Below are 25,490 nucleotides of genomic sequence, written 5' to 3'. Positions count from 1 at the left end.
TTTGAATTTTTACATTAAATAAAAAAAAAATCCTAATATTTTAAAGATTTAATTTTTGAAATAAAAACTCAAAAATGCAATTCAGATTAATATTTGAAAATTTAAGGGGAAAAAAATAAACTCTGTTTCATTATTTTAAATTTTATATTATATTATATATGTAATCAACACTGCAAGATGGACCAGCAGTGAAATTCAAAAATGTGCACTTTAAAATAAAAATGTTGGCAATACTCACTCCATAATGATAGATTTATAATGAAAAATCTGTTTCTGGCTATTTCATTCTCTACTTGACAGTACTCATAGAACCTACTTTTGACACTTGTTTCCTTTGCCATTTTCTCAGAGTGCAATATGATGCAACCAACTAATATTCCAATACTATTTCAGTTCTTTCATTACTGCTGTTTTGATGTACCTTCACACAGGTTTTTTTTTTTTTAATCCCTTTTGCCTTTTTTCTTAGTTGCATTATCTGTATAGGAAAATACATGAAAGAATCAGATCCAATAAAGTAAAGTCTTTCTGCCAGGCTTCCACTTGTACTACTTCATTAAATGGAAAAATCATTTCTTTAAAAGAATGTAAAAAAAGATGCTAATGAATTTTTACCTAGAATTAAATGTACAGTAGAAATACATAATAAAAATAAGAGACTACGTTATTTTCCCCTTGATTGTATTTCCAGTAGACAATACAAATGAGAAATGAAGTAGTTTCTAACTTCAACAGGAAATCTTAAAAAAAGTAAATCATGATTATTATTTACCTGATCCCCATGGAGTCACAAGACTCAACATGGAGGCCAACACTAGTCAACATAAAGTCTGTCATACCAGTGAAACTCATTTACAGCCTGCATGTGTATGCCACCCTCTCAGGCAATGCATTATATAATCCTACCACTCCCCATGCAAAAAACTTACTTCTTACCCTTTTACTCGCCACTTTCTTTTGCAACTTCCAAAACTTGCCTTTGGTTCTTGTTCCTTTCCCTCGTTCTACCATATGAAAAATCTTCTCGTGTTAATACAATAATAACCCTTCAACAGTGTCTTGATCATACCCCCCCCCTTTGCATTCTATCCACCATACTCTGCAGTATGCATGTCCTCAGTCAATCCTCATAATGTTGTACAGTCTTGATATAATTTTTTGTTATCTGTCCCTGCATCCTCTCCAAGGTTACTTCATCCCCTTCAAATCCTGGTGACCAGATCTGAGCACAGAAATCCAGAGGTGTGATCAAAGCTTTATATAATGGAACTAGCACACTTATTTCTCATGGCCAATGTTCTCCTCAACATTTCTGCAATTCTCTGAGATGACTTCACAACCTTTGCAATATGCCCTCAGATCACCCCAAAATCCATTGCTTCCTCCACTTGTTCTAGTATAACTCCACCATGAGCATCCCACATTTTAAAACCTTACATTTTCTTGCATTAAACTGACATCCCCATCCTTCCAGCTTATTCAAATCCTCTTGAAGATCCAAAACACCAGCAATATTGATTTTTTTTTTTTTTTGTCAACTAATTTAGGTGAAAAGAGAACTACTTAGATAACCATCACTGTTCACGTCTGAATTTTTGAAAGGCATTTTAGGAAATGACTTTTAACTTCCGATTTTTTTTTTTTTTTTCAAATACAATGAAGGAGATACTAAATACTAGTACCACTTACCTTGTAATATACTGAAACAACTCTTTCACTTCAGAAGATACTGGAAGGTGCTCAAAATCAGCAGGATCATAAGCCCTAATTATAAAAAATTAAAAAGAAATTAAAAGAAAAATTAATTCTCGACAAGTTTCATTCTACTTGTCAAAAATACCGTGTATTAAAAAGCTACAATACATAACCAGTGATTAAATAACTTCTGATTCAGTAACAATCAAGATACATATGCAAAAGAAAATTTCACTTATATTCTTATTATCAAAAGCTTTTATATTTATCAAAATCTTATTCCAAAATATAATAGAGCTTTAAATATATTAAAGAATGATGCAATCAAACAAAAATAAGAATGCCAAATTCTGTTTAATCAGTTCCTCCAAAATGGATACTCAAAAAAGGTACTAAAGGAACTTTTATTTCCTGGTGAACCATCCTGTGATAACCCAGAAATTAATTACAAAGGCATGGTATCTGTTCCATATGTAGGCAATACAATAAGAAAAATAGCCAAACTATTACAAAGCTTTCTATGTTCCCCTAAAGACAAAGTTCCATTTCATAAATATCCAAGTATATACAAGATTTAGTGCTCTTGTGGAAAGATATGGGTGGCCTGGTTGGCTGAGTGGATAGCATATCTGTTCTCCAGCCAAAAGGCCGAGGGTTCGAATCCCACCGTGGGCATGGATGTGATGTTTGTGATTGTCTGTTGAAATACCAGTGGTGGTCGGCGGTAGATGGCATTGGTGTAGTTGAGTATTGAATAGTGGAGACGGAGTTGTAGAGCAGATGTCCTTCCTCGACGAGTCCTTGGACTCCTTGGAGGTGTCAAATAATAATATGTGTAGAAAGGCTTGTGTTTGCTGTACATGTTGTTTTATTTCTGACGGTATATATCAGAACACAAAATTATAAGTAAATAATAATTTATCGACTTATTGCTGATATTTATATTTCGCTGGCATTATAACCAGCATCTTCAGAGCACATAAACACAGTTTGTCACAATATGCGACTACAACAACATGGTGTAATCAACAGACTAGTTTAACAAAATTGTAGCAGCAACACAAAGACAAAAGTCCTAATTAGGCAACCTCTATCTAAAAAAAAAAAAAAATTGCGGTTACTACACAAAGATTAAAGTCCTAAAAACAGAAAAAGCCGGTACTAGTTATGTCTTAAGATGACCGTCTCACAGATCTTAGGCAAATTTATACAGCCATATTTGTTGAGATTTGGAGTATGTTTCAAAGCTTCTGTTGATTCTAAGAACAATCTCTCCGACTTGTAGAGTTTATGTGCACTACTTTTGTTTACTTCCAGTTGATTCTGTGTGCAGGGGTATCCAAAGCATGGTCTGCTAGGCCTGACTTGCCATAGTAATAGTGCCAGATGTATCTTTTATGTTCACTGATGTGGATGTTCACAGTTCTTCCTGTTTGACCGTAGTAAGCTTGATCACACAAGCAGGGTACTTCATAGACTCCTGGATGTGATAAAGGAGGGATGCTGTCCTCGGGTGAATGGATGAGAGTTGCTAATTTGACACATGGTCTGAATACTATACAAGTTCATGTTTATTAAGAATTCTAGATATCTTTTCTGATGTGCATTTAATGTATGGGATGGTGACTGTTTTGTTATAGTTCACTGTGGTGGATAGTGGGAGGGGTGTCTTAGGAGCATTTAGTATTTTGTTTATCTTATGGGGATTATAGCCATTGGCCAAGAAGGTGTGGCGTTCTTCTTCATCCATTTGTCCTGTAGGAGTCATAGCGAATTAGTGCAGCTGGCACACTACTCCTCTGCTTCATCCCCCAAATGGCAAGTATTTATCCCCATAGCTCTGCCTTGTTCATATAACTGGTTTGTCTGTTCTGAGGGACTAAATGATGAGGGTTAACTCATCGTTTGATTGAAAGACCTGATAAAGGTTTCTCATGCCGTAAAGATTTGAACCCTGGTTTTTCCAACCAAAGGGATCGTCTATACTAACTGAGCTATGGAGATGCCTAGAAAGGCTACATCCCTGCATTTCCACAAAAAAAATCTCTAGTTTGACTTGTTTGGAGCAGAGATCATCGTTATTAGACAGTATATCGTTGGTAAGCTGTGATACTGATTGATGAATCAATATATCCTTTGTAAATCAGTTGGATTTGTTATGGTATTGCTGCTGCGAAGAATGTCATTTACTAGAGTGTAGCCTCATTACCCTTCTCAACCGTATGGTATTTTAAAAACACTAACCCACAGAGCAATCTGTTCCAATGACAATGCTCTTTGTCATTGGAATAGATTGCTGAACTGGGTCACTTATGCCACACCTTCTTGGCCAATGGCTATAATCCCCATAAGATAAACAAAATACTAAATGCTCCTAAGAAACCCCTCCCACTATCCACCACAATGAACTGCAATAAAACAGTCACCATCCCATGCATTAAAGGCACATCAGAAAATATATCTAGAATTCTTAATAAACATGAACTACGCACAGTATTCAGACCATGTGTCAAATTAGCAACTCTCATCCATTCACCCGAGGACAGCATCCCTCCTTTATCACATCCAGGAGTCTATGAAGTACCCTGCTCGTGTGATCAAGCTTACTACGGTCAAACAAGAAGAGCTGTGAACATCCACATCAGTGAACATAAAAGATACATCTGGCACTATCACTATGGCAAGTTGGGCCTAGCAGACCATGCTTTGGATACTCCTGCACACAGAATCAACTGGAAGAAAACAAAAGTAGTGCACATAAATTCTTACAAGTCGGAGAGATTGTTCTTAGAAGCAACAGAAGCATTGAAACATACTCCAAATCTCAACAAATATGGCTGTATAAATTTACCTAAGTTCTGTGAGACAGTCATCTTAAGACATAACTAGTACCACCCTTTTCTCTGTTTTTTAGGACTTTAGTCTTTGTGTAGTAATGGCAATTTTTTTTTTCTTTTTTTTTTCAGATAGAGGTGCCTAATTAGGACTACTTTTGTCTTTGTGTTGCTGCTACAATTTTGTTAAACTAGTCCGTTTATTACACCATGGTGTTGTAGTCTTGCGTATTGTGACAAACTGTTTTTGTGCTCTGAAGATGCTCGTTATAACACCAGCAAAATATCAGCAATAAGTCAATAAATTATTGTTTACTTATAATTTTGTGTTCTGATATATACCGTCAAAAATAAAACAACAATAATATGTGTAGGTCAGACTGGGAGAAGTTTTGAAATCTATTATATGTTTTGTTCTCAACATATAGACAATGTTGAGAACAAAAGGGAAGAAAAAAGTGGATTCATAGTGCACATCTTCAAACAACATCAAATGGAAAATTGGCAAGCATCCTCCATGCCCTACTAACAAGAGAATTACTTCAACAGATTGTTCAAGGAGTCCTCCGAGCTCATTCATTCAAAAGGCAAACTAAACAGAAATCAATGAATGATCCTTCACAACATTCGGAAGACATTAATTTATTAATTAATTTAATGTAACATATGTAACATTAAAGACCTCTCCTATGCTAGAGTTTACACAACAATGTACACTGCATGTAACATGCCTAATGATATTCGTGATTAAACCATCATTCCAGTCCTTTCAACTATAAATATTAACTGCTGTTGGAAAATGTTTACTTTTTTGTTTGTTTTTAATTCCTTCCAATAATGCTGTTAACCAATATAGACAGTGAAACATGTAGAGGAAATACATCTGATATAAAAAAAAAAAGAAACGTATACCACTTGAAACCTGGTATTGATCCTTCAAGTAAATCTATTCATATTGAATAGCATGAAATATAATCTTACAACTACTTACAGACCAGATAAAAAAAAAAGCATCCTTTATCTGCTCTACTCAGCCACATTCCCTGGACCTACCAGGTATCTACAAAGCCATTTGCAGTTGCAAACTGTCCTGCTATGGACAAACAGGCAGGACAGCTAATATTAGAAGAATTTCTGAACACATGGTCTACATCTCTTTCCAACATTACAGGCACTCTGGACTTGCTGACCATGCTTTAGACACTCACCACAGGATAGTCTGGAAGAAGGCTTCTTTATTGCACAGAGCAATACAAATATGAGAAGCTGTTCTTGCAATCTGCCTCAGCCCTGAGAAACTTTTAACCTCAACAAATTTGGATACATGACACATGACATTTAAAAATCACTCATCCTCAGATTTTCAGCTGAATGGCCAAGCCCACTAGAGTATACCATTTAGGACTCTAGGCCTGATTTTTGCTTTTCTTTCTTTATCCAGTGTTTGTGCCTGCATGCAAATATCATTGTTCTGTGATCCCTGATGATGGCAATGTAATGTTATCAAAATATACAAAGTATTAATTATAGTTATTATAATTAATATTGAGTACATGCTACAGTTTCCTGAAAAATAATAGTCAGGGATATGATAAGGATAAGATATCTTGACTGACATTTGAACAGGAGTGAAGTGTCTTGCACTTGGGCCTTCCAAAGTCATTTAGATTAGCTCTTCCTTTGACCAGGCTATATAATTTCAGTCTCAGAACAGAGAAGGTTCCATAGAATGGAAAGAATGGATTATCACTGCACAAGAATGTAACAAAGAGTGTCCAACTACTGACCTATCTGTATCTCTACAGTGCTGGTGAAAATTTTGAAAAAGTTGGTTAAGAGCTCGTTTACAGAAATGGATTGACAGAGAATCCATACTTTACAATGAACAGCATGGATTTACCAAGGGAACGCTATGTTTGAGCAACTCACATTTTATAACCATGTTACCAGTGAATTAGACAAGGGAAGTGAATATGCCATGATACTTATAGATTTTGCTAAGACTGTTGTGAGGATACAACATGGGAGATTGTTGTATAACTTGGGGAATATGGAATTGGATTATAACTTATCAGCATCGAAAAAAGGATGGCTGACTGACAGATATAAAAGTGGTATATGAGGGATGTGATATATAAGGGAAGTGGTATATAAGTCTGAAACATTTTAAAAGTCGCCAGCAGTGACTAATAAATCTAGGATCAATCAAGTCCTTGATCCATCGTTATTCAATCTTTACATTAATGTCATTGGGAAGGATTTGACAGGTGACACACAGCTGTTTGCTGATGATACAAAGATAGGCATGGTAATCAAGAATGCAGATATGTAGTACTTGCAGAACAATTTAAACAGGCTGGAATTGTGGGCATATGAAAATGGCTATCAGTTCAATGTTATTAAATGTACAGTTATGTGCTTTGGTGTAATAAGGCATCCAATGTCAAATTATTTTGGTGAAATTATGCTAGAAGAAACTGATCAAGACAGGGATTTTGTTGTTTTAGTAGACAGTATGTTGTAAGGCAATATAGCAAAAATTGCAAATGCAACTCAGACTAATTGCAACACTGAAATAAACATTGATATAAAGAAGTCATTTTGCCTCTTTACAAGGCGGCCTTAATATGACCACACTTGGATTACTGTCCACAGGTCTGATCTCCTGATTTCCATGGTGATGCTGATATAGTGAAGAGAGCACAATGGAGAGTGTTACAAATGATACCAGGATTGTGGAATACAGATTATGAACACCAGTTGGGAATATGTAGACAACAAACACCAGCAAACAGGAAAAAAAAAGGATTGGAGTGATGTGATTGAGACTTACAACGTCTGAAAGGGTTATACAGGATACCAGTAGATGGAATTTTTCCTCTTATTGAAAGTGGGAAGAAGACATCCTTGGAAGATGAAAATGAATGCAGTGAGGAAGGGATGATGAGAACTAGATCGTTCACTCACACAGAGTGGTGCATGATTGAAATGGATTGTCTTTGGAGGTTGTGAACAAATGATACCAGGATTGTGGAATACAGATTATGAACACCAGTTGGGAATATGTAGACAACAAACACCAGCAAACAGGGAAAAAAAAGGATTGGAGTGATGTGATTGAGACTTACAACGTCTGAAAGGGTTATACAGGATACCAGTAGATGGAATTTTTCCTCTTATTGAAAGTGGGAAGAAGACATCCTTGGAAGATGAAAATGAATGCAGTGAGGAAGGGATGATGAGAACTAGATCGTTCACTCACACAGAGTGGTGCATGATTGAAATGGATTGTCTTTGGAGGTTGTGAACACAGGTAGCGTGAATGAATCCAAGAAACGGTATGACAGCTGGTGAGATGATATGTGGCTTCCCCTTCATGAGTTCCTGACTCCCTGGAGATCTCTCTTAATGATAATAATATGTGAGAGAAAAGTGATACGAAGTGAAAGCTCATCAAGAGTCTTGGCAGTGCAGTGAAATAGCAAGTAGAGAATGTATCAAGATGTCTATCTGAAGTATAAAGACTTCCATCAGAAATACAAAAATTAGACTTCTTGGTGAAAATAATACAAATGTGATCAATTTCCTACTACTTTGTTTTGGTAGTTTTATTGCTCAATTTCATAGAAACTGTTACAGTAATTATTTAATATGGCTAAGGAACTGTGAGGACTTGTGTCGACTCATTTAAAAGGACAGAATAGAGAACCAAGCTTACCATCTAATATTTGAATGTCAGGTTTAATATATCTTTGCTTAATGATAACTAATATTTAAGGAATTGTCAGCGTATACTAGAAATATAAATTAAATAAACTTTAATATATACTTTCCGATATTTCGGCAAACGTCACGTTGCCATCTTCTTGGGAACTTACTACAAAGACATGTGCACACAAGTACTAATAACAGCAAATGAGACTGAAGCTAACGTTTTCCTAAAGTCCTGATGGTGCCCCCTTGCGGGCTATATTGGTAGTTCTTGGCCTTTGGGCTGAAGTTCTTCTGATAAAAGTTTCCCAAATTTGGGGCAGTCTCATGCATCCAAATTTGTTGAGGTTTGGCATGTTCCTAAGGGCTGAGGCTCATTCCATGAATAGTCTTTCATACTTGAACTTGCTGCGGTGTATTACTGTGGCTTTCTTCCATCTTATTCTGTGGCAAGTATCCAGAGAGTGGTCTGCAAGCCCAGAGTGGCTGTACTGGTGAAATCAGATGTAATCCTTGTGTTCTGAGATTTGCTGTCCTGCCTGTTTGGCCAAAGTAGGACAGTTTACAGCTGCAAGGGACCTGGTATACACCAGGTAGGTCTAGGGGAAGTGGTTGGTCTTTAGTGGAGCGGATAAGGGATGCCAGTTTTCTATGTGGTCTGTAACAAGTGGACAAGTCATGTTTTTTTAAGATTTTATTGATTTTTTCCGAGGTGCCTCGGATGTAGGGAATGGTGATGGATTTAGAGTAATCTTTTTTGTGAAGGGGAGGGGGTGGTGAGTTGTGGATAACTGGGTTAAGTATTTTTTTTTGGATTTTTTTGGAGGGGTAGCCATTGGCTGAAAAAGTGTCACGGATGTGATTTAGTTCAGTGGTTAGGGCTTGATCATTTGAACAGATTATTTTTGCCCTGTTGAATAATGTCTTAATAACTCCATATTGTTGTGAGGGGGGGGGGGTGATGGGATTGTTGGTGAATGTATCTGCCTGTATGGGTGGGTTTTCTATAAACTGAGAAAACCAAGGTTCCATCAGGTTAGCTGGTGACTAGTGTGTCTAGGAAGGGGAGGTTATTGTTTTCCTCTTTTTCCAGGGTGAACTTGATTCTAGGGTGTTGGTTGTTTAAGTGTGTTAGGAAGGAGAGGAGTGAATCCGGGCCATGTGGCCAAATAGCGAAAACATCATCAACATAGCGAAGCCATATGGTAGGTTTTTGTGGGGCTGAGTTTAAGGCTTTCTCTTCAAACGTCTCCATGAAGAAGTTGGCCAAGGGTGGGGAAAGTGGTGAACCCATGGCTGTCCCCTCTATCTGTTTGTAGAATTTTTCCTGCCAAACGAAATAGCCTGAGTTCATTGTAAACTGAAATAGGGCTGAGATATCGGGAGGAAATTTTGCTTGGATTAGCTCTAAGGTTTCTTTGAGGGGGACATTCGTGAATAGGGAGGAGACATCAAAACTGACCATTATGTCATTATGTTGGAGTGTAAAGTTTTCTATACTGGCTTTGAAGTGGGCTGAGTTTTTATGTGTGATGGTGTATTGCCAGTATAGTGTGAGAGCACTTTGGCTAAATGCTTGGCTAGTTTGTAAGTGGGGGAATCAATGCCATCCACTATGGGACGTAATGGCACATTTTCTTTGTGTATTTTTGGGAGCCCATATATGCGGGGGGGGGGGTCTAGAGTTATAGGGTTTTAGTCTGTTGGTAATCTCCACAGGGCAAGAAGTGACCTTCTTAAGGAGCCTATGGAGTTTTCTAATTTGTGAGTTGGTGGGATTGTAATCAATGGGGAGGTAAGTGGAACGATCTAATAATAAAGCCTTGAGCTTACCTGTGGATGGCATTGATTCCCCCACTTACAAACTAGCCAAGCATTTAGCCAAAGTGCTCTCACACTATACTGGCAATACACCATCACACATAAAAAACTCAGCCCACTTCAAAGCCGGTATAGAAAACTTTACACTCCAACATAATGACATAATGGTCAGTTTTGATGTCTCCTCCCTATTAACGAATGTCCCCCTCAAAGAAACCTTAGAGCTACTCCAAGCAAAATTTCCTCCCAATATCTCAGCCCTATTTCAGTTTACAATGAACTCAGGCTATTTCGTTTGGCAGGAAAAATTCTTCAAACAGATAGAGGGGACAGCCATGGGTTCACCACTTTCCCCACCCTTGGCCAACTTCTTCATGGAGACGTTTGAAGAGAAAGCCTTAAACTCAGCCCCACAAAAACCTACCATATGGCTTCGCTATGTTGATGATGTTTTCGCTATTTGGCCACATGGTCCGGATTCACTCCTCTCCTTCCTAACACACTTAAACAACCAACACCCTAGAATCAAGTTCACCCTGGAAAAAGAGGAAAACAATAACCTCCCCTTCCTAGACACACTAGTCACCAGCTAACCTGATGGAACCTTGGTTTTCTCAGTTTATAGAAAACCCACCCATACAGGCAGATACATTCACCAACAATCCCATCACCCCCCCCCTCCTCGCAACAATATGGAGTTATTAAGACATTATTCAACAGGGCAAAAATAATCTGTTCAAATGATCAAGCCCTAACCACTGAACTAAATCACATCCGTGGCACTTTCTCAGCCAATGGCTACCCCCTCCAAAAAATCCCAAAAAAAATACTTAACCCAGTTATCCACAACCCACCACCCCCTCCCCTTCACAAAAAAGATTACTCTAAATCCATCACCATTCCCTACATCCGAGGCACCTCGGAAAAAATCAATAAAATCTTAAAAAAACATGACTTGTCCGCTTGTTACAGACCACATAGAAAACTGGCATCCCTTATCCGCTCCACTAAAGACCAACCGCTTTCCCTAGACCTACCTGGTGTATACCAGGTCCCTTGCAGCTGTAAATTGTCCTACTTTGGCCAAACAGGCAGGACAGCAAATCTCAGAACACAAGGATTACATCCGATTTCACCAGTACAGCCACTCTGGGCTTGAAGACCACGCTCTGGATACTCGCCACAGAATAAGATGGAAGAAAGCCACAGTAATACACTGCAGCAAGTTCAAGTATGAAAGACTATTCATGGAATCAGCCTCGGCCCTTAGGAACATGCCAAACCTCAACAAATTTGGATGCATGAAACTGCCCCAAATTTGGGAAACTTTTATCAGAAGAACTTCAGCCCAAAGGCCAAGAACTACCAATATAGCCCGCCAGGGGGCACCATCAGGACTTTAGGAAAACGTTAGCTTCAGTCTCATTTGCTGTTATTAGTACTTGTGTGCACGTGTCTTTGTAGTAAGTTCCCAAGAAGATGGCAACGTGACGTTTGCCGAAATATCGGAAAGTATATATTAAAGTTTATTTAATTTATATTTCTAGTATACGCTGTCAATTCCTTAAATATTAGTTATGACTTTGCTTAATGAGGCGATCCATACAGATCATAAAAACAGAAAATAGTGTCTCAAGCCTGCCAATCTAATATAACATCAACCTTCTTCACTTCTGTGTTGAGTTGCATATATATATATATGAGAGCTGGGATAGAAATAAAACACTTCATGAAAGACTGGAGATTCCATGTATGAGAGTTCTAAAAAAATCAGAAGAGTGAACAGATGGTATCATGGCAGTCATATTAAAAATAAAAGGAAGGAATTTAAGATTGTTGGCATAAAAAAATGCATAAGTAGAGCCAATCTCAGGTAGTATGGTCACTTACAACAGAATGGAAAAAGCTGTGATGCAGTTTTTTTTTTTGTTATATTCTTTCATTACTATTTACACACTGAACAGGATCAGGAGTTAGTTTCCTTATGAAAATGATACTTTCAGAATTGATGCAGTTAGATATGCCTCAGAAAACCAAAATATAACAGTAAACAATATTGGTGTACTGACAGATTACAGACTCATTTGGAGGAAAATTGTCAAAAGGAAATTAGCAAAATGTAAACTTTTCATGTAGTACCATCATAGTATTCTTGTATACTTGAGCTATAGAGGCACTTGTTTATAATTATGTTGCTTAAATTTCTGAAATCATCTATTTCCATCTTTTTATTAATCTTTGTTGGGGTAGCATATGGTGAAGTTTTGGAATGTATTTTAATACTAAGTGCTTATTGGTCTGGTTGACAGTGGCAGATGCTATACGTAGATGTGTGCATCTGTTTGTGTGTGGAAAATATGTTTGTTCTCTACTAATTCATCTTTTTAATAAGTTCCTTATAGAGATTTCTCTCATACTGCAACAGTAATCAAACAAGCATCTTTCCACCCAATGGGTATCACCACAATAAGTCAGTTATGACTGCTTAAATTTCTCAAACCTTTACAACATATTTACTGTATGTAATCATATAGAAAAGCATCTGATGTTACATATCATAGTCTCTTTGGCAGATAATACTTTTATTTGGTGATTTTCTGAGTGACTTCTGAAGAGAAACAGCAAGTTTGAAATAGTGTTCCAAGGTAGTGAAAACCATAACACAAAGAACTAAAAGCATTAATAAAAGACAAATATATAATTTTCAAATTTTATATTTTGTGCAGTATCATGGCAATTCATTCTAGAAGTAACTTCACTAGCTACAAATCACTTAAAGTTTAAAAATATAAGCACTGTCTCCTTGGTACATAAAGTGCACTCAGCCTGGTAGATCAAGCAGATAGCATCTCTGCTCTTCATCTAACAGGTCTTGGATTTGATTCCCACTACAGGCAATGATTTATGAATGCTTTCAAGGTGGGAATTTCAAGGGTGAATTTCATGGCTTGGTGTGTGAGACCACCACTCTGCTAACTGTAGATCTGAATTCAGTAGCCCGGAAACAATACATTTGTTCTCTAGGTTTTCCAGATTATGTAAGAAATATAACAATATAATAAAAATAAAAGAGAACAAAAAACCCTTAGTCTATTCACTGTGCTAATGTATTATAGGTTTACACCTTTTGTGGATGGAGTCAACATTAGTTATCTTATATTTTCTCACTTTACTACTTTTTTTTTGTGGTCACATGTGGGTGGGGGCTCATATTAGTTATCCTTTAATAATTATTAAAGGATAATTAATGTGACTCCCTTATTGTTAATTATAATAATTAATTATTAATTATAATTTTCTTACTCTACTTTTTGTCATGGATGATAGATCACCTATCACCCAGAAAATTACTCCCTTGCTTACTGAATACATGAAATAGTTTGGAAATGTGTCTGGAAGGTTTCCAATATTAATTAACCTGTAGTATAGGTTAAGTGAAATACACCCACCTTCTACATGGCATATTCCAGCTACTCTGTTTTATTAGCAAAGCAACTGATGGGTACCATGTTTATTAGGCTTACCTGTATCAAATTATTATTTTTAAATAGACAATAAAATTATCTTTCACCTAACTGAAAATTCACTTAGATTATGCTAGTAAAAGTTCATTATAACACATTATGTGACCTTCATTAACTCAATGTTACAACTATAGAATCAGCAGAGAAAATACAATTATCTAATACTATAGGTATATCAAAAATGTACACAAGATATATCTCTACAAATATCCAATTTATTTGCAGCCAAGTTATTTAAATTTCTGTATGAGTTTGGTCCACTCATGCTTATATTTTCTATCGATTTCCTTCTTAGTGTTACCAGTAGTATCTTTCCTTCTACTCTTCCATTTTAGAAATGTAGGAAAATCCTGCAGTTATGCATTCTATGTTTGTTTGTGTGTATATATATATATATATATATATATATATATATATATATGTTGAAGATACCAAGCTATTTGAAACCTGGTTTTACTCCATTTCCCAAGTAAGCAAACAAACAAGTCAAGTTTGCACCTGCAAGTATTGCAAGTAATTTACCATAATAAGTATTTTACCAGAACAAGTTACCATAAGGTGTTTTAACTTTATTAAATAAAAATCTCAGGAGGAGATATAAATGTAGAAAGTATTTACCTTGGGTGTAATAAATGTTAAAGATACCAAGCTATTTTAAACCTGGTTTTACTCCATTTCCCAAGTAAGCAAACAGACAAACAAGTCAAGTTTGCACCTGCAAGTGTTGCAAGTCTAGCTGACCCTGCACATAGTGCAAGACCAAGGCAACTCATGGTAAAAGTAGAATAAGCTCTGATCTTTGCATTAAGGGTAAATATCTTAATATTTACCCTTAATGCAAAGCACATCTACTGGAGGAGATGTATGATGCTTTGTATTAAAGGCAAGGGGCCACTACCCAGACCGGTTTCAACTTTGAGACCTCAATAAAGGTCGAAACCAGTCTGGGTAGTGGCCCCTTGCCTTTAATACAAAGCATCATACATCTCCTCCAGGAGATGTGCTTTGCATTAAGGATAAATATTAAGGTTAGTGATCAGAGCTTATTCTACTTTTACCATGAGTTACCTTGGTCTTGCACTATGTGCAGGGTCAGCTAGACTTGCAAGACTTGCAGGCGCAAACTTGACTTGTTTGTCTGTTTGCTTACTTGGGAAATGGGGTAAAACCAGGTTTAAAATAGCTTGGTATCTTTAACATTTATTATACCCAAGGTAAAATACTTTCTACATATATATATATATGTATGTACGTACAGGGTGTTCGGGATAAATTTGACATATTTATAATTAATTATATTTTTCCGTAAGTTACATGTATTAACACACACTTCTCTTCATTTAAAAGTTTGGACCCTTCTTCATTCATATACAAGATGTCAGAAAGGATGGATAGCTGGAACCCACCTGAATCATGGAAGAGAATAACTTGTATCATGATGATTCGTGCCCGCCATCAAAATAAGGATATTACGACTGCTGCCCAATGCTCCCTGAATACAGTAAAAACAATCAGGCATGAACTAGAGACTTGCAATGGTGACTACGAGGATGTAGCAAGAAGAAAGATCCCTAGCAGACGATCTGATTGCGTTCGTACAGCAGAATTCCTCGCAAATCTGCAGGAACAGGTGTTGAAGAACCCTGGCATTGGAATTCGGGCTTTGTTCGTGGAGTTGCTAACTGTAGTCAAGCCCTGGATAACAAGGGTAGCCAATGGTAGGCCGTATGTATGGCAGCAGGATTCGGCCCCTTGCCACACCTCTGGGAAAAGTCAAAAATGGTTGTCTGAAAATTTCTACGACTTCACCAGTCCAAATGTTTGGCCTCCAAACTCCCCAGACCTTAACCCCATGGATTATTTTGTATGGGGCGCAGTTGAAAAAGACACCAATCGCACTTCCAGTAATACAAAAGCCCAGTTAATGGATAAAATTAAAACAGTTTTTGCGGCCCTTCCCAGGGAGACTGTAGCATCAGCTTGTTCGAGGTTCCGAAGCAGAATTGAAGCTGTGATCGATGCTAATGGATGGTTATTTTGAGTAAATCTTGTTGATAGTATTGTAATTAACTTTGCCTGTAATGTTTTTTTGTCAATTCATTAAATTTAATAGATACAAAGAAGATTTTCTTTTTCCTTACGAAACTGTCAAATTTATCCCGAACACCCTGTGTGTGTGTGTGTGTGTGTGTGTGTGTGTGTGTGTGTGTGTGTGTGTGTGTGTGTGTGTGTGTGTGTGTGTGTCCATCCATACAGGTGCCTAAATAACTAAATTTTTTAACCTGTCCAGTTTATTTCCTTCCACTACCAACTTCTGTTTCTACCTACTAATTGTTTGGTTTTATTTTACTAAAATTTATCTACAATGCATAGTCCTTGCTGATTTTCATAGGATATTCAAACAAATAAATTTTCCTTATTGATTATATGATGTAAATTTTTGCCATTTACAAATATTTCCAAGTTTTCAGGATCACCATTTATTTAACCGGTTACTCCATGCATAGGTTAAACAATTATGATGAAAGCGGACATCACTGAATGATACTTAACTAGTATTTTAGTAGGTACAATTGCTACAGATTTTATTCTTGCAATGGTACTTTTATAGTACTGGAATATGACGAGTATTTTTTCTTTTTTGCTTTAAAATTTCAAACAAATAATGATGTAATTTTTTCATGTAGTACTGTCATATCCTGTACGCCCCTTGAGGGTACATGGCAGGAATTTGATGATGATGATGATGATGATGAAATTTCAAACAATTTATTTCTGCTTACTGAGTCAAAAGCTTAAAGTCTATTTCAAAGTGGCAGTGAAGTTTTTTTTTTCTTCTACATCAATTCAGGTAACTAACAAAGCAGATTACATCAATCATGGATTCCCTCTCTTAACAGATAAATCATAAGTTGCTTTATTTCTTCTTATAACCAACTTATAAGTATGGCTTAATGAAGTTATCATTATTAAAAAACCTCAAAGGACTGAGGAACTTATCAAGGAAGGCCATACTATTTGCACCAGCTGTCATACCTGTTCTTGAATTCATTCATTCAGAAAACATCCAAAGGCATTCCATTCCAATCATGCACCACTCTATGAGAAAAATATACGAGGGTGGTCTGAAAAGTTCTCAGCCTCGACCATTGATGGCAAAACTATCAGTGCAATTTTTTTCCCCTAAATTGGTACATCTGTCATAAGCATTCATGTGAAATTGCAAGTTATTCTATCAAGTAGTCTTTTTTATACAGATGTCTGAAGTATAAGTGTTGTCTGTATCCCTTGAAATGGATAAAATTGAGTATTGTGTGGTTATAAAATTCTTTGTAAAAGAAGGTTTAACGCCAAAAGAAATTCATTCGAAGTTAATAAAAGTTTATGGGCACTCTTCTCCTTTGTTTTTGACAATTAAGAAATGGGCTGCCAAGTTTAAACATGGGCGTACTACCAGCCTCAAAGATGGTCCATATGAAGGATGTCCAAAAAGTGTAACAACACCAGAAATCATTGATCAAGTGCTCGATATGGCATTGGATGACCGGTGAGTCAAAGTATGTGAAATTGCCGAGACTATAGCCATTTCAAAAGAACGTGCAGGATATATTTTGCATGAAGAATTGCAAATGAAAAAGCTTTGTGCAAGATGGGTGCTACGCTTGCTCACAGTAGATCAAAAATGCACATGCATGAAAATCTCTAGTGCTTGGAGATTTTCATGCATGTGCATGTGTATTGGAGAACAGTGCTTGGAGCATTTTAACAAGAATAAAACTGATTTTGTGCATTGATTTATTACTATGGATGAGACTTGGATTCACCATTACATGCCAGAATCCAAACAGCAGTCAAAGCAGTGGACAGAAGCTGGTTGTTCACTGCCAAAGAAGACAAAGTCGGTTCCATCAGCAAGAAATGTCATGTCATTGGTATTTTGGGATGCTAAAGGCATTTTGTTTATGAATTATCTTGAAAAGGGTGAAACAATAACAGCAACCAGGGAATATTATTCCAATCTTTTAACCAGACTAGACAAAAAAATTCATCTTTCATCAGGACAATGCACCTGCCCACAAAGGCATTTTGGCAATGGGAAAATTAAGGAATCTGCACTATGAATTGTGGAACATCCACCCTATTCCCCAGATTCAGCTCCCTCTGACTTCTATCTCTTCCCAAAGATAAATCTTTTCTTCGCTGATCAGCGTTTTTCTTTGAATCAAGAGGTGATTGCAGCTGTAGAGGGGTATTTTGCAGATCTTACTGAGAACCACTGCAGGGATGGCATAATGAGCTGGAGCATCGTAGGAATAAATGTATTAGTCTTAAGGAAGATTATGTTGAAAAATTAAAATAATTTTGAAATTATAAATTAAATTCGAAATTCCTTTTTTTGATTGTTAGGCAGAGAACTTTTCAAACTGCCCTCATAGCCCTAACCCTGTTGTTGATAGCATTCATTTTCAAATTCCATGGATGCACTCGGATCCTTTCTCCACTCTACACAAAAGGAAAAATTCCATCTACTAAAATTCTGTATAATCCTTTCAGAAGTTTGTAAATCTCAATCATATAAGTCCTCTTTCTCCTGTTTGGTAGTGTCTGCAGCGTACAAATTCTCAATCTGCCTTCTTCTGCAATCCTGATATCATTTTTGACACTCTTTCCACTGTATCAGAATCACCATGGAAACCAGGAGACTAGACCTGTGCACAATAGTCCGAGTGAAGTCTTATCAAGGACTCAAAGAGTTCATAAACTCCATGTATATGCAGTATTTAAATAGCCGAAGGAGCAAGAATTTAGGTTATAGAAATATTTAGCATGCAATGTACAAGATCTTTTAGTAAAAACATTGTCCCCAATTTTATGATTATCAAATTAAGAGTTTATGGCTTGTGACCTTTGCTATTGTGAGCTCATGCTGACAAACACACTGAGTCTGAGAGTGAAAACTTGTGCACAAAATGCTTTTCATGCACACATGGACTGGCAAATATTAGAGGGAATACTGGATGCTACTTTTCAACAAGCCAGTTTGGAAAATTTCTGCCCTGGTGAAATGTAAGTGATATTATTGTGAAGTGGAAATGCCTAAGAGCAACAATAGTGCAACTGCAACCTAGTAGGCCACATAAAATCACAGATGAGGCTACCAAGTACTGAAGTGTGAAGTGCAAAAATGCCTCTGCAAGCAACACCCCCAGCACCACAGCTATTCACCAGAAGCTGAAGCACATGGGTTTCCATGGTTGTGCAGCCATGCACAAGCCAAACATCATCAAGGCCAATGCCAAGTGTTGGGTTGAGAGATGTAAAGCTTGCTGCCATTGAACTGTAGAGCAGTGGAAATGCATTCTCAGGGGGGTTGAATGATGATTCCCCATCTGGAAGTCTGATGGATGAGTCTGAATTTGGCAATGCCAGGAGAATGCTACCTGATCAATTGTGTTGTGCCAACTACAAAGTGTGACAAAGAAGAAATCATGGTGTGTGGCTGAATTTCATAATTCGGGCTAGGCCCTCCTAGTTCTAGTGATGGTGAATCTTAATTCTAAGGTCAACAATGGCATTCTAGATGATTCCATGCTTCCAACATTAGGACAACACTTTGGTAAAGGCTCTTTCCTGTATCAACACAACGTCCTTGTCTACAAAGTGAGATCTGTGCAGAAATGGTTCAAGAATGTGACTGGCCTACACAGAGCTCTGATTTCAACTCCAATAAATACCTGTGGGATGAACTGGAACATCAATTGACCCAAGCCAAATCACCTAACAATCAGTGATTGACTTCATTAATACTTCTAACAATAATTCCTCTAGAAAAATGCTCTTCCAGAAGAACTGTAGAAAATTAATGTAGCAACATACCAAAATCTAGTGGAAAGCATTCCCAGAAGATCGAAGGCTGTTGTAGTAGAAAAAGATGGATCAACTCCATATTAGAGAACAGTTGGGATGAGCAGGCATCCAGATATTTTTTGATCAGATAGCATAATGTACATTACTGTTATTCTCACATATAAGAGAGTAAGGATTCTATGTTTCTTCTTATTGTACATTTAGCAGTAGTGTGGAAAGTAGATAAGAAGAAACATAGACTCTATGGATGTGTTTCTTGAACAGCTCTAGGTTGTAGTTCTTGGGAAAGTAAAAGGAAAGTATATAGGGAACAGAAGTTGAGAAAATAAAAGCAGAAAATGAGAAGTTGGTTTAGTAGGTTTGAAGTGGGACTGTAAATAAATGTTCACCAACAGCACCACCGTAGCGGAACATTGTGCCCTTTGATTGGAAAAGATCTGGGTTCAATTCCCGTCCTGACGAGGGGAATCCTTACATGGGCTTTTTCAATTGAAGGCGAGTTAGCCGATCTCAGACAGTGGTAGCAGGGTTTTTCTTCCGGAAACTCAGGTTTTTCATCCCATGTACACACAAATCGGCCTTCAGAGCACACACAATTTACAGACAAAAAATACTGTTGTTGGTGATGATTGGCGATAGACGCCGTTGATGGTAGTAGTAGGGTTGTAGTTGGAGAATTAAGAAATAGTGGAGAGGATGAGATGTATTTAGTGAAGTTGAGTAGTGTGCCATCCCATGATGAGTACTTAAACTGCCTGGAGGTATCATGTAATAATAATAATATTTTTACAGGAAAAACTTAGAAAAGTGGAGGAATGATGAAGGCCAGTTCAGCAGAACTGCACTCACAGAAAATACAGAGACAAAATGTCAAAGAAGGTAAATGGAAAGAGTGTGAGAAAGGAATTATTAAGAGATGGATTACCTTCCTCTAGACTAGGGGTTCCCAACCTTTTTGTTTCCTAGAGCACATTCTAAACTACCTGTAGGGCGACGGGCACCATCTACTTTTTCAAGCAAATTTTTTGAATTCGTTTGTTAAATGAATACATACAAAGTTTACATTATAATCAAATGTTTTATTACTTAAAAGTTTACATTATATAAAAATTTAAATATATATATATTTAAGTTAGTGTGATCTTTGGCATTGCATTTCATTGGCTAGTGCTTCATAATTAGGAGAATATAATGATATTCCAGTTCTTAAACTGGAATGAACAACTTCGAATGCGCATCTACTTTACATTGTATGCATTTAATACTCGTCATGTGTCATGCCATGAATTGTTGCGTGATTATTTCAAACTATACGGCACACGATTGAACAGCAGTGGGCACACACAAATTGGTCGATGGGCGCAATGGTGCCTGCAGGCATAGGGTTGGGAACCCCTGCTCTAGACAATATCAAGAATTTTCCAAGATTTGGGATTTGTATAGGGTTATTCACTATATAGGTGACAAGTCTAGAGCAGAAAAGGACTCCTTTTTTATTATTATTATTATTATTTGAATGCCAAGGACACTATGGATGTGATGTGCCTGTGCCAGGAAAGACCGAGGTGGTGAGCCAAAGAACAGAAATCTGATCTTGTTTGGAAATGTGTATTATCAAAGGCCAGAAGGTCAAGAAATGAGATCTTTTCTACAAGGTATTATTTCTGGGAAAATAATACCTTGTAGAAAAGGGTATTATAGGTATTATTTCTGGGAAAATTTCCATGTTACTCCTCTAAAAATAAACTATTATTTTAATGGCTAATATAGCATACTTTCGTTTAGGAGTGCTTTTTTTTTACGATGTGATTGGTTCTTTACCCAAATTCTAGGGCATTACTGAAGTGTTATAAAACTAATGGGGGGGAGAGTATGCCCCCCTAATTAGTTTTGGACATACCTTTTTGGATGTTGTTTTCTGTCTCCTTATTCCTGCTATGTGCCTTCATATGCTGTTAAGCTGTGAAGGAATGTTTTTTTTTTGGGGTCAAGAAGGTCAAGAAATGAGATCTTTTCTACAAGGTATTATTTCTGGGAAAATAATACCTTGTAGAAAAGGGTATTATAGGTATTATTTCTGGGAAAATTTCCATGTTACTCCTCTAAAAATAAACTATTATTTTAATGGCTAATATAGCATACTTTCGTTTAGGAGTGCTTTTTTTTTACGATGTGATTGGTTCTTTACCCAAATTCTAGGGCATTACTGAAGTGTTATAAAACTAATGGGGGGGGGGAGAGTATGCCCCCCTAATTAGTTTTGGACATACCTTTTTGGATGTTGTTTTCTGTCTCCTTATTCCTGCTATGTGCCTTCATATGCTGTTAAGCTGTGAAGGAATGTTTTTTTTTTGGGGGGGGGGGTGGATATTTTTTACCTAAAAAAAAACCTTCTTTCACAGTTAACAGCATAGCAGGAATAAGGAGACAGAAAACGACATCCAAAAAGGTATGTCCAAATTTTCTCCTATTTTTATTCTTCATATATTAGTTTTATAACACTTCAGTAATGCTCTAGAATTTGGGTAAAGGGGCACTCCTAAACGAAAGTAGGTTATATTAGCCATTAAAATAATAGTTTCCTACAAGATATTATTAACACCAGACATCCATCGCAGAAGGCATACAAATACAATGTTACACACAAATCCATCAAAGCATGCTTTAAACTCATTCAATAGATCTGCATTCACCACAATGTCAGGCAAAGTATTCTTTCAGTAGTAAGGAACTTTTCATAGTAAGACTATACTTGTCTCAACAGAAAATAAGGCAATCAACTTTAGATCATTGGTTTTGGAAGATCTTTAAACCAGAATGGAGAGTACTATCATCAGCCTATGAACAGTATCTGAAAGAGGTGTGATAAATTCATTTATGTATAAAAGGGACCTATTAGTTAGAATGTGGGTTAATGCTAGAGTATCCCATTGTTCGTGGGATCCTCTAGAATTGATCAAAAAAGCCAAAGAGAGGAAAGGCACAGGAAAGAAGAAGTTTATTAAGTAGGCTTCTATAACAGACTCCATTAGATGTCCTGGAAACAATAAAGCAACTACAGAAATTTATGGCTTTTCTGTGGCTTCTCTACAATGGTGGATAGTGTTCACCATGAGAACACTATCATGGTGAACACTATCCACCATTGTAGTGTTCACCATGAGAATCTGTAAATCAAGAGCAGCAGAATCCATATTAGTGGGCAATTTTCTTCATTGCCTGCTAGTCCACAAATTAATCAATTTGTGGATCAGCAGGTAGTGAAAAAACTGACTGCTACTATGAAGTAATTCTGCATTATTTTCAAGAGAAGTGAGGACAACAACAGTCTGATATCTGATTTCCCCCCCCCCTCTCTACTGCTGCACAGTAGCATAAATACCAGGAGATTATGCAGTTTGAGCACTTACCAGAATCCCAATGAGTATGAAAAAATGTAGGAGATGATACTGGATGGGTATTAATTCAGAATAGTAAGTTTTAAGCATAATGGATGGAAATCCTATCAGGAACCTGTTAGTTATCGAAGATGTTAAGAATTCTTCTGTGTTTCTAGTGAAAGAAAGAAGATGTGTAGAAAGCTGTTGTGGGAGTTGATTTTGCCTGTCATCTTTACAGACATTGAAGGAGGTGAATGTAAGAGAGACCAGCTTTATCATTAAGTAATATATTTAGAACACATGTTCTAAAAACGATGATGATGATAATTATTATTGTACAGTCGCCTCCACCAAGTATGCAGATTCATCATGGAGGACTCAAACTATCCCACGATCTATCATACTTCTCCTTGAACTGATTAACAGACAAAGTACTCACAACTGACTTTGGCAATCCATTCCATTTATTCACAACTCTTGAAGTGACAAAGCTAGTCCTCACACCTCTACTAAACACACCTTTACTCAACTTCCAAGGATGAACTCTTGTTCTACTTCTCTAGCCAAGTGCTGAAACATTTCCTATACATCAATCCTATTAAATGCTAAGTAACTTAAATGTTTCTATCATATCACCCCTCTTTTTTCCTTGTCAGCAAACTTCTGCAATTCACATTCCAATCTATCCTCATAGGGCATATTCCATAGACCATCTTGGTCACTCACTCACTCACCTACAAATCCTCTCTATTTCTTGCCCCCCCCCCCCCCCTTCCTCCTCCATGAGACCAGGCCTGAGCACAGTAATCCAGATGTGGACATATCAAGATCCTATAAAAATGAATGACAACTTCCATATCTCTACTTGTTAGTGTGTTCGACAACTAAGTAATCTTGATGACCTACCTTAGCAATATGCCCTGTAAACTTCAACTGTAAACAGCCTATTTAAATCATAATAGTTAATTACTCTACAGTAATTAACTATTACTCTAGCCAATTTTGCATCATCAGCAAACAGTTAATATTTCTTTTCAGAATATTTTCTATATTATTATGTAAAAATTAAACAGTAGCAGTCTTAGCATGCAACATTGCAGCACACCACTGGTCACCTGCTTTCACCTGGATTCTGCTCCTTCATATACCACTTTTTGATATTTGTCCAGCAGCCACCCTCTTATCAACATAACCAGTGTTATATCCGTCCCCATTTGTTCTAATTTGTGTAACAGAGTTCCATGTTGTATTCTGTCAAATGCCTTTGCAAAATCCAGCAGAATCATCGAACTTAGCTATCACATCTATAAAAAGTTACTAAATTACTAAAGCATGACCAACTCCTTCACAAAGTCATGTTGCACCTGAGAGTATCATATTCTTACTCAACCATTCTCAAATTCTCTTTTTAATCAATTTTTCCAGTCCTTTTTACCACCACTTCTGAAATACTGATTGGTCTAAAATGTGCTACTGCACATTTTAGATGATGAATAATAATTATTATTGTACAGACACCTCCACCAAGTATGCAGACTCATCCAATCTATCCTTATAGGGTTATTTTCTCCTATTTCCACTCACTTGGAACTCTACCAGAGCTGAGACTTTAATTAAACTGCCTAATCAGAGGCATTGCCAGTTCCCTTATTTACATTGAGATTCTGCAATATCCTAAGAACCTCAAATTCATCCACCTCTGTTCTCACATTAGTGTCTATGACATACGTTAAAGCAGAAACCTCACTAGGATGATATATCACTGCAAAGTGGTCACTTAGTAACTCAACTAATTTATCTGCTTCTGTCACCTACTCACCATCAGAACTTAAGATTATTCTTCTTTCCTCTTACATGAAATGTGACAAAAGAACTCTTTGGGATTTCCTTTGGCCAGCTATGCAGTTTCTTATTGTAATCTGATTTTGCATCCTTACCAGAAATCTTTCTTGCCTGAACCTTGTACTGTTCATGAGCTTGCCGGTCACCTTTCTCCTTATATATCATTCACAGCATTTTCTTCTTCTGCAGCTCATGTTTATCAACTTTACTCATCCATCTAACTCCTGTCTGATTAACCCTCATTACCTTAGGTATACAATTTAGTATAGCTTTCTCTAGATGCCCTTGAACTATCTTCCATCCACTACTAACATCCTTCCCTTGCATGATTTTATGCCATCACACAGCTTTGTACTTCATTCTAATCTTGTCATTATCACCTGCCTTGTAGATCCACATATATCCCTTCTTGACAGAACATTCATCTATTTTACAATCTCCCAAATGAAGACTACATGGTCACTTTTACCAATTGAAGGCAGTGTGGCCGTCTTAGTGATGGATAGCTCTTCTGATCCTATCATCAGGTCCAATATTCTTGCACCTCAAGTCCCTTCCACTGCATGTTGCCTCAAAGTAATTATATCTCAGTAAGTGTATAAATTCCATTTTCTTCACCATGTCATCTCTCTTCTTTCCAATCTATATTTCCATATGTGAAATGGCTATTTGGGAAATGTTGATCAAATATCTGAGAAAAAACTAAACTCCTCAAACCACATAGAATGAGAGTGACCTTTAAATCTAAAGATACAATTCGACAACTCTTAAGATCTCCAAAAGACTTCCATCCTTTCATTAAATATGCTGGAGTT

At 36.9% G+C, this 25,490-nt stretch overlaps 1 protein-coding gene across 4 annotated transcripts in view; it reads right to left on the bottom strand.

Annotated features, from left to right (window-relative positions):
- Positions 1–25,490, bottom strand: part of IFT46 (intraflagellar transport 46) — a 214,716-nt gene that overhangs the window by 108,685 nt on the left and 80,541 nt on the right. For all 4 annotated transcript variants that reach the window (XM_090411983.1, XM_090411982.1, XM_090411981.1 and 1 more), the window contains one exon: positions 1,690–1,764. In XM_090411983.1, the coding sequence (XP_090268109.1) occupies positions 1,690–1,764 (75 nt within the window). The remainder of the gene's footprint in view (positions 1–1,689; positions 1,765–25,490) is intronic.

Source organism: Typopeltis vanoorti, chromosome 22, assembly GCF_054136105.1.
Source record: "Typopeltis vanoorti isolate ZY-2024b chromosome 22, IOZ_Tvanoo_1.0, whole genome shotgun sequence".
Taxonomy (NCBI): Eukaryota; Metazoa; Arthropoda; class Arachnida; order Uropygi; family Thelyphonidae; genus Typopeltis; species Typopeltis vanoorti.
This window is presented reverse-complemented; position numbering and strand designations above follow the sequence as displayed.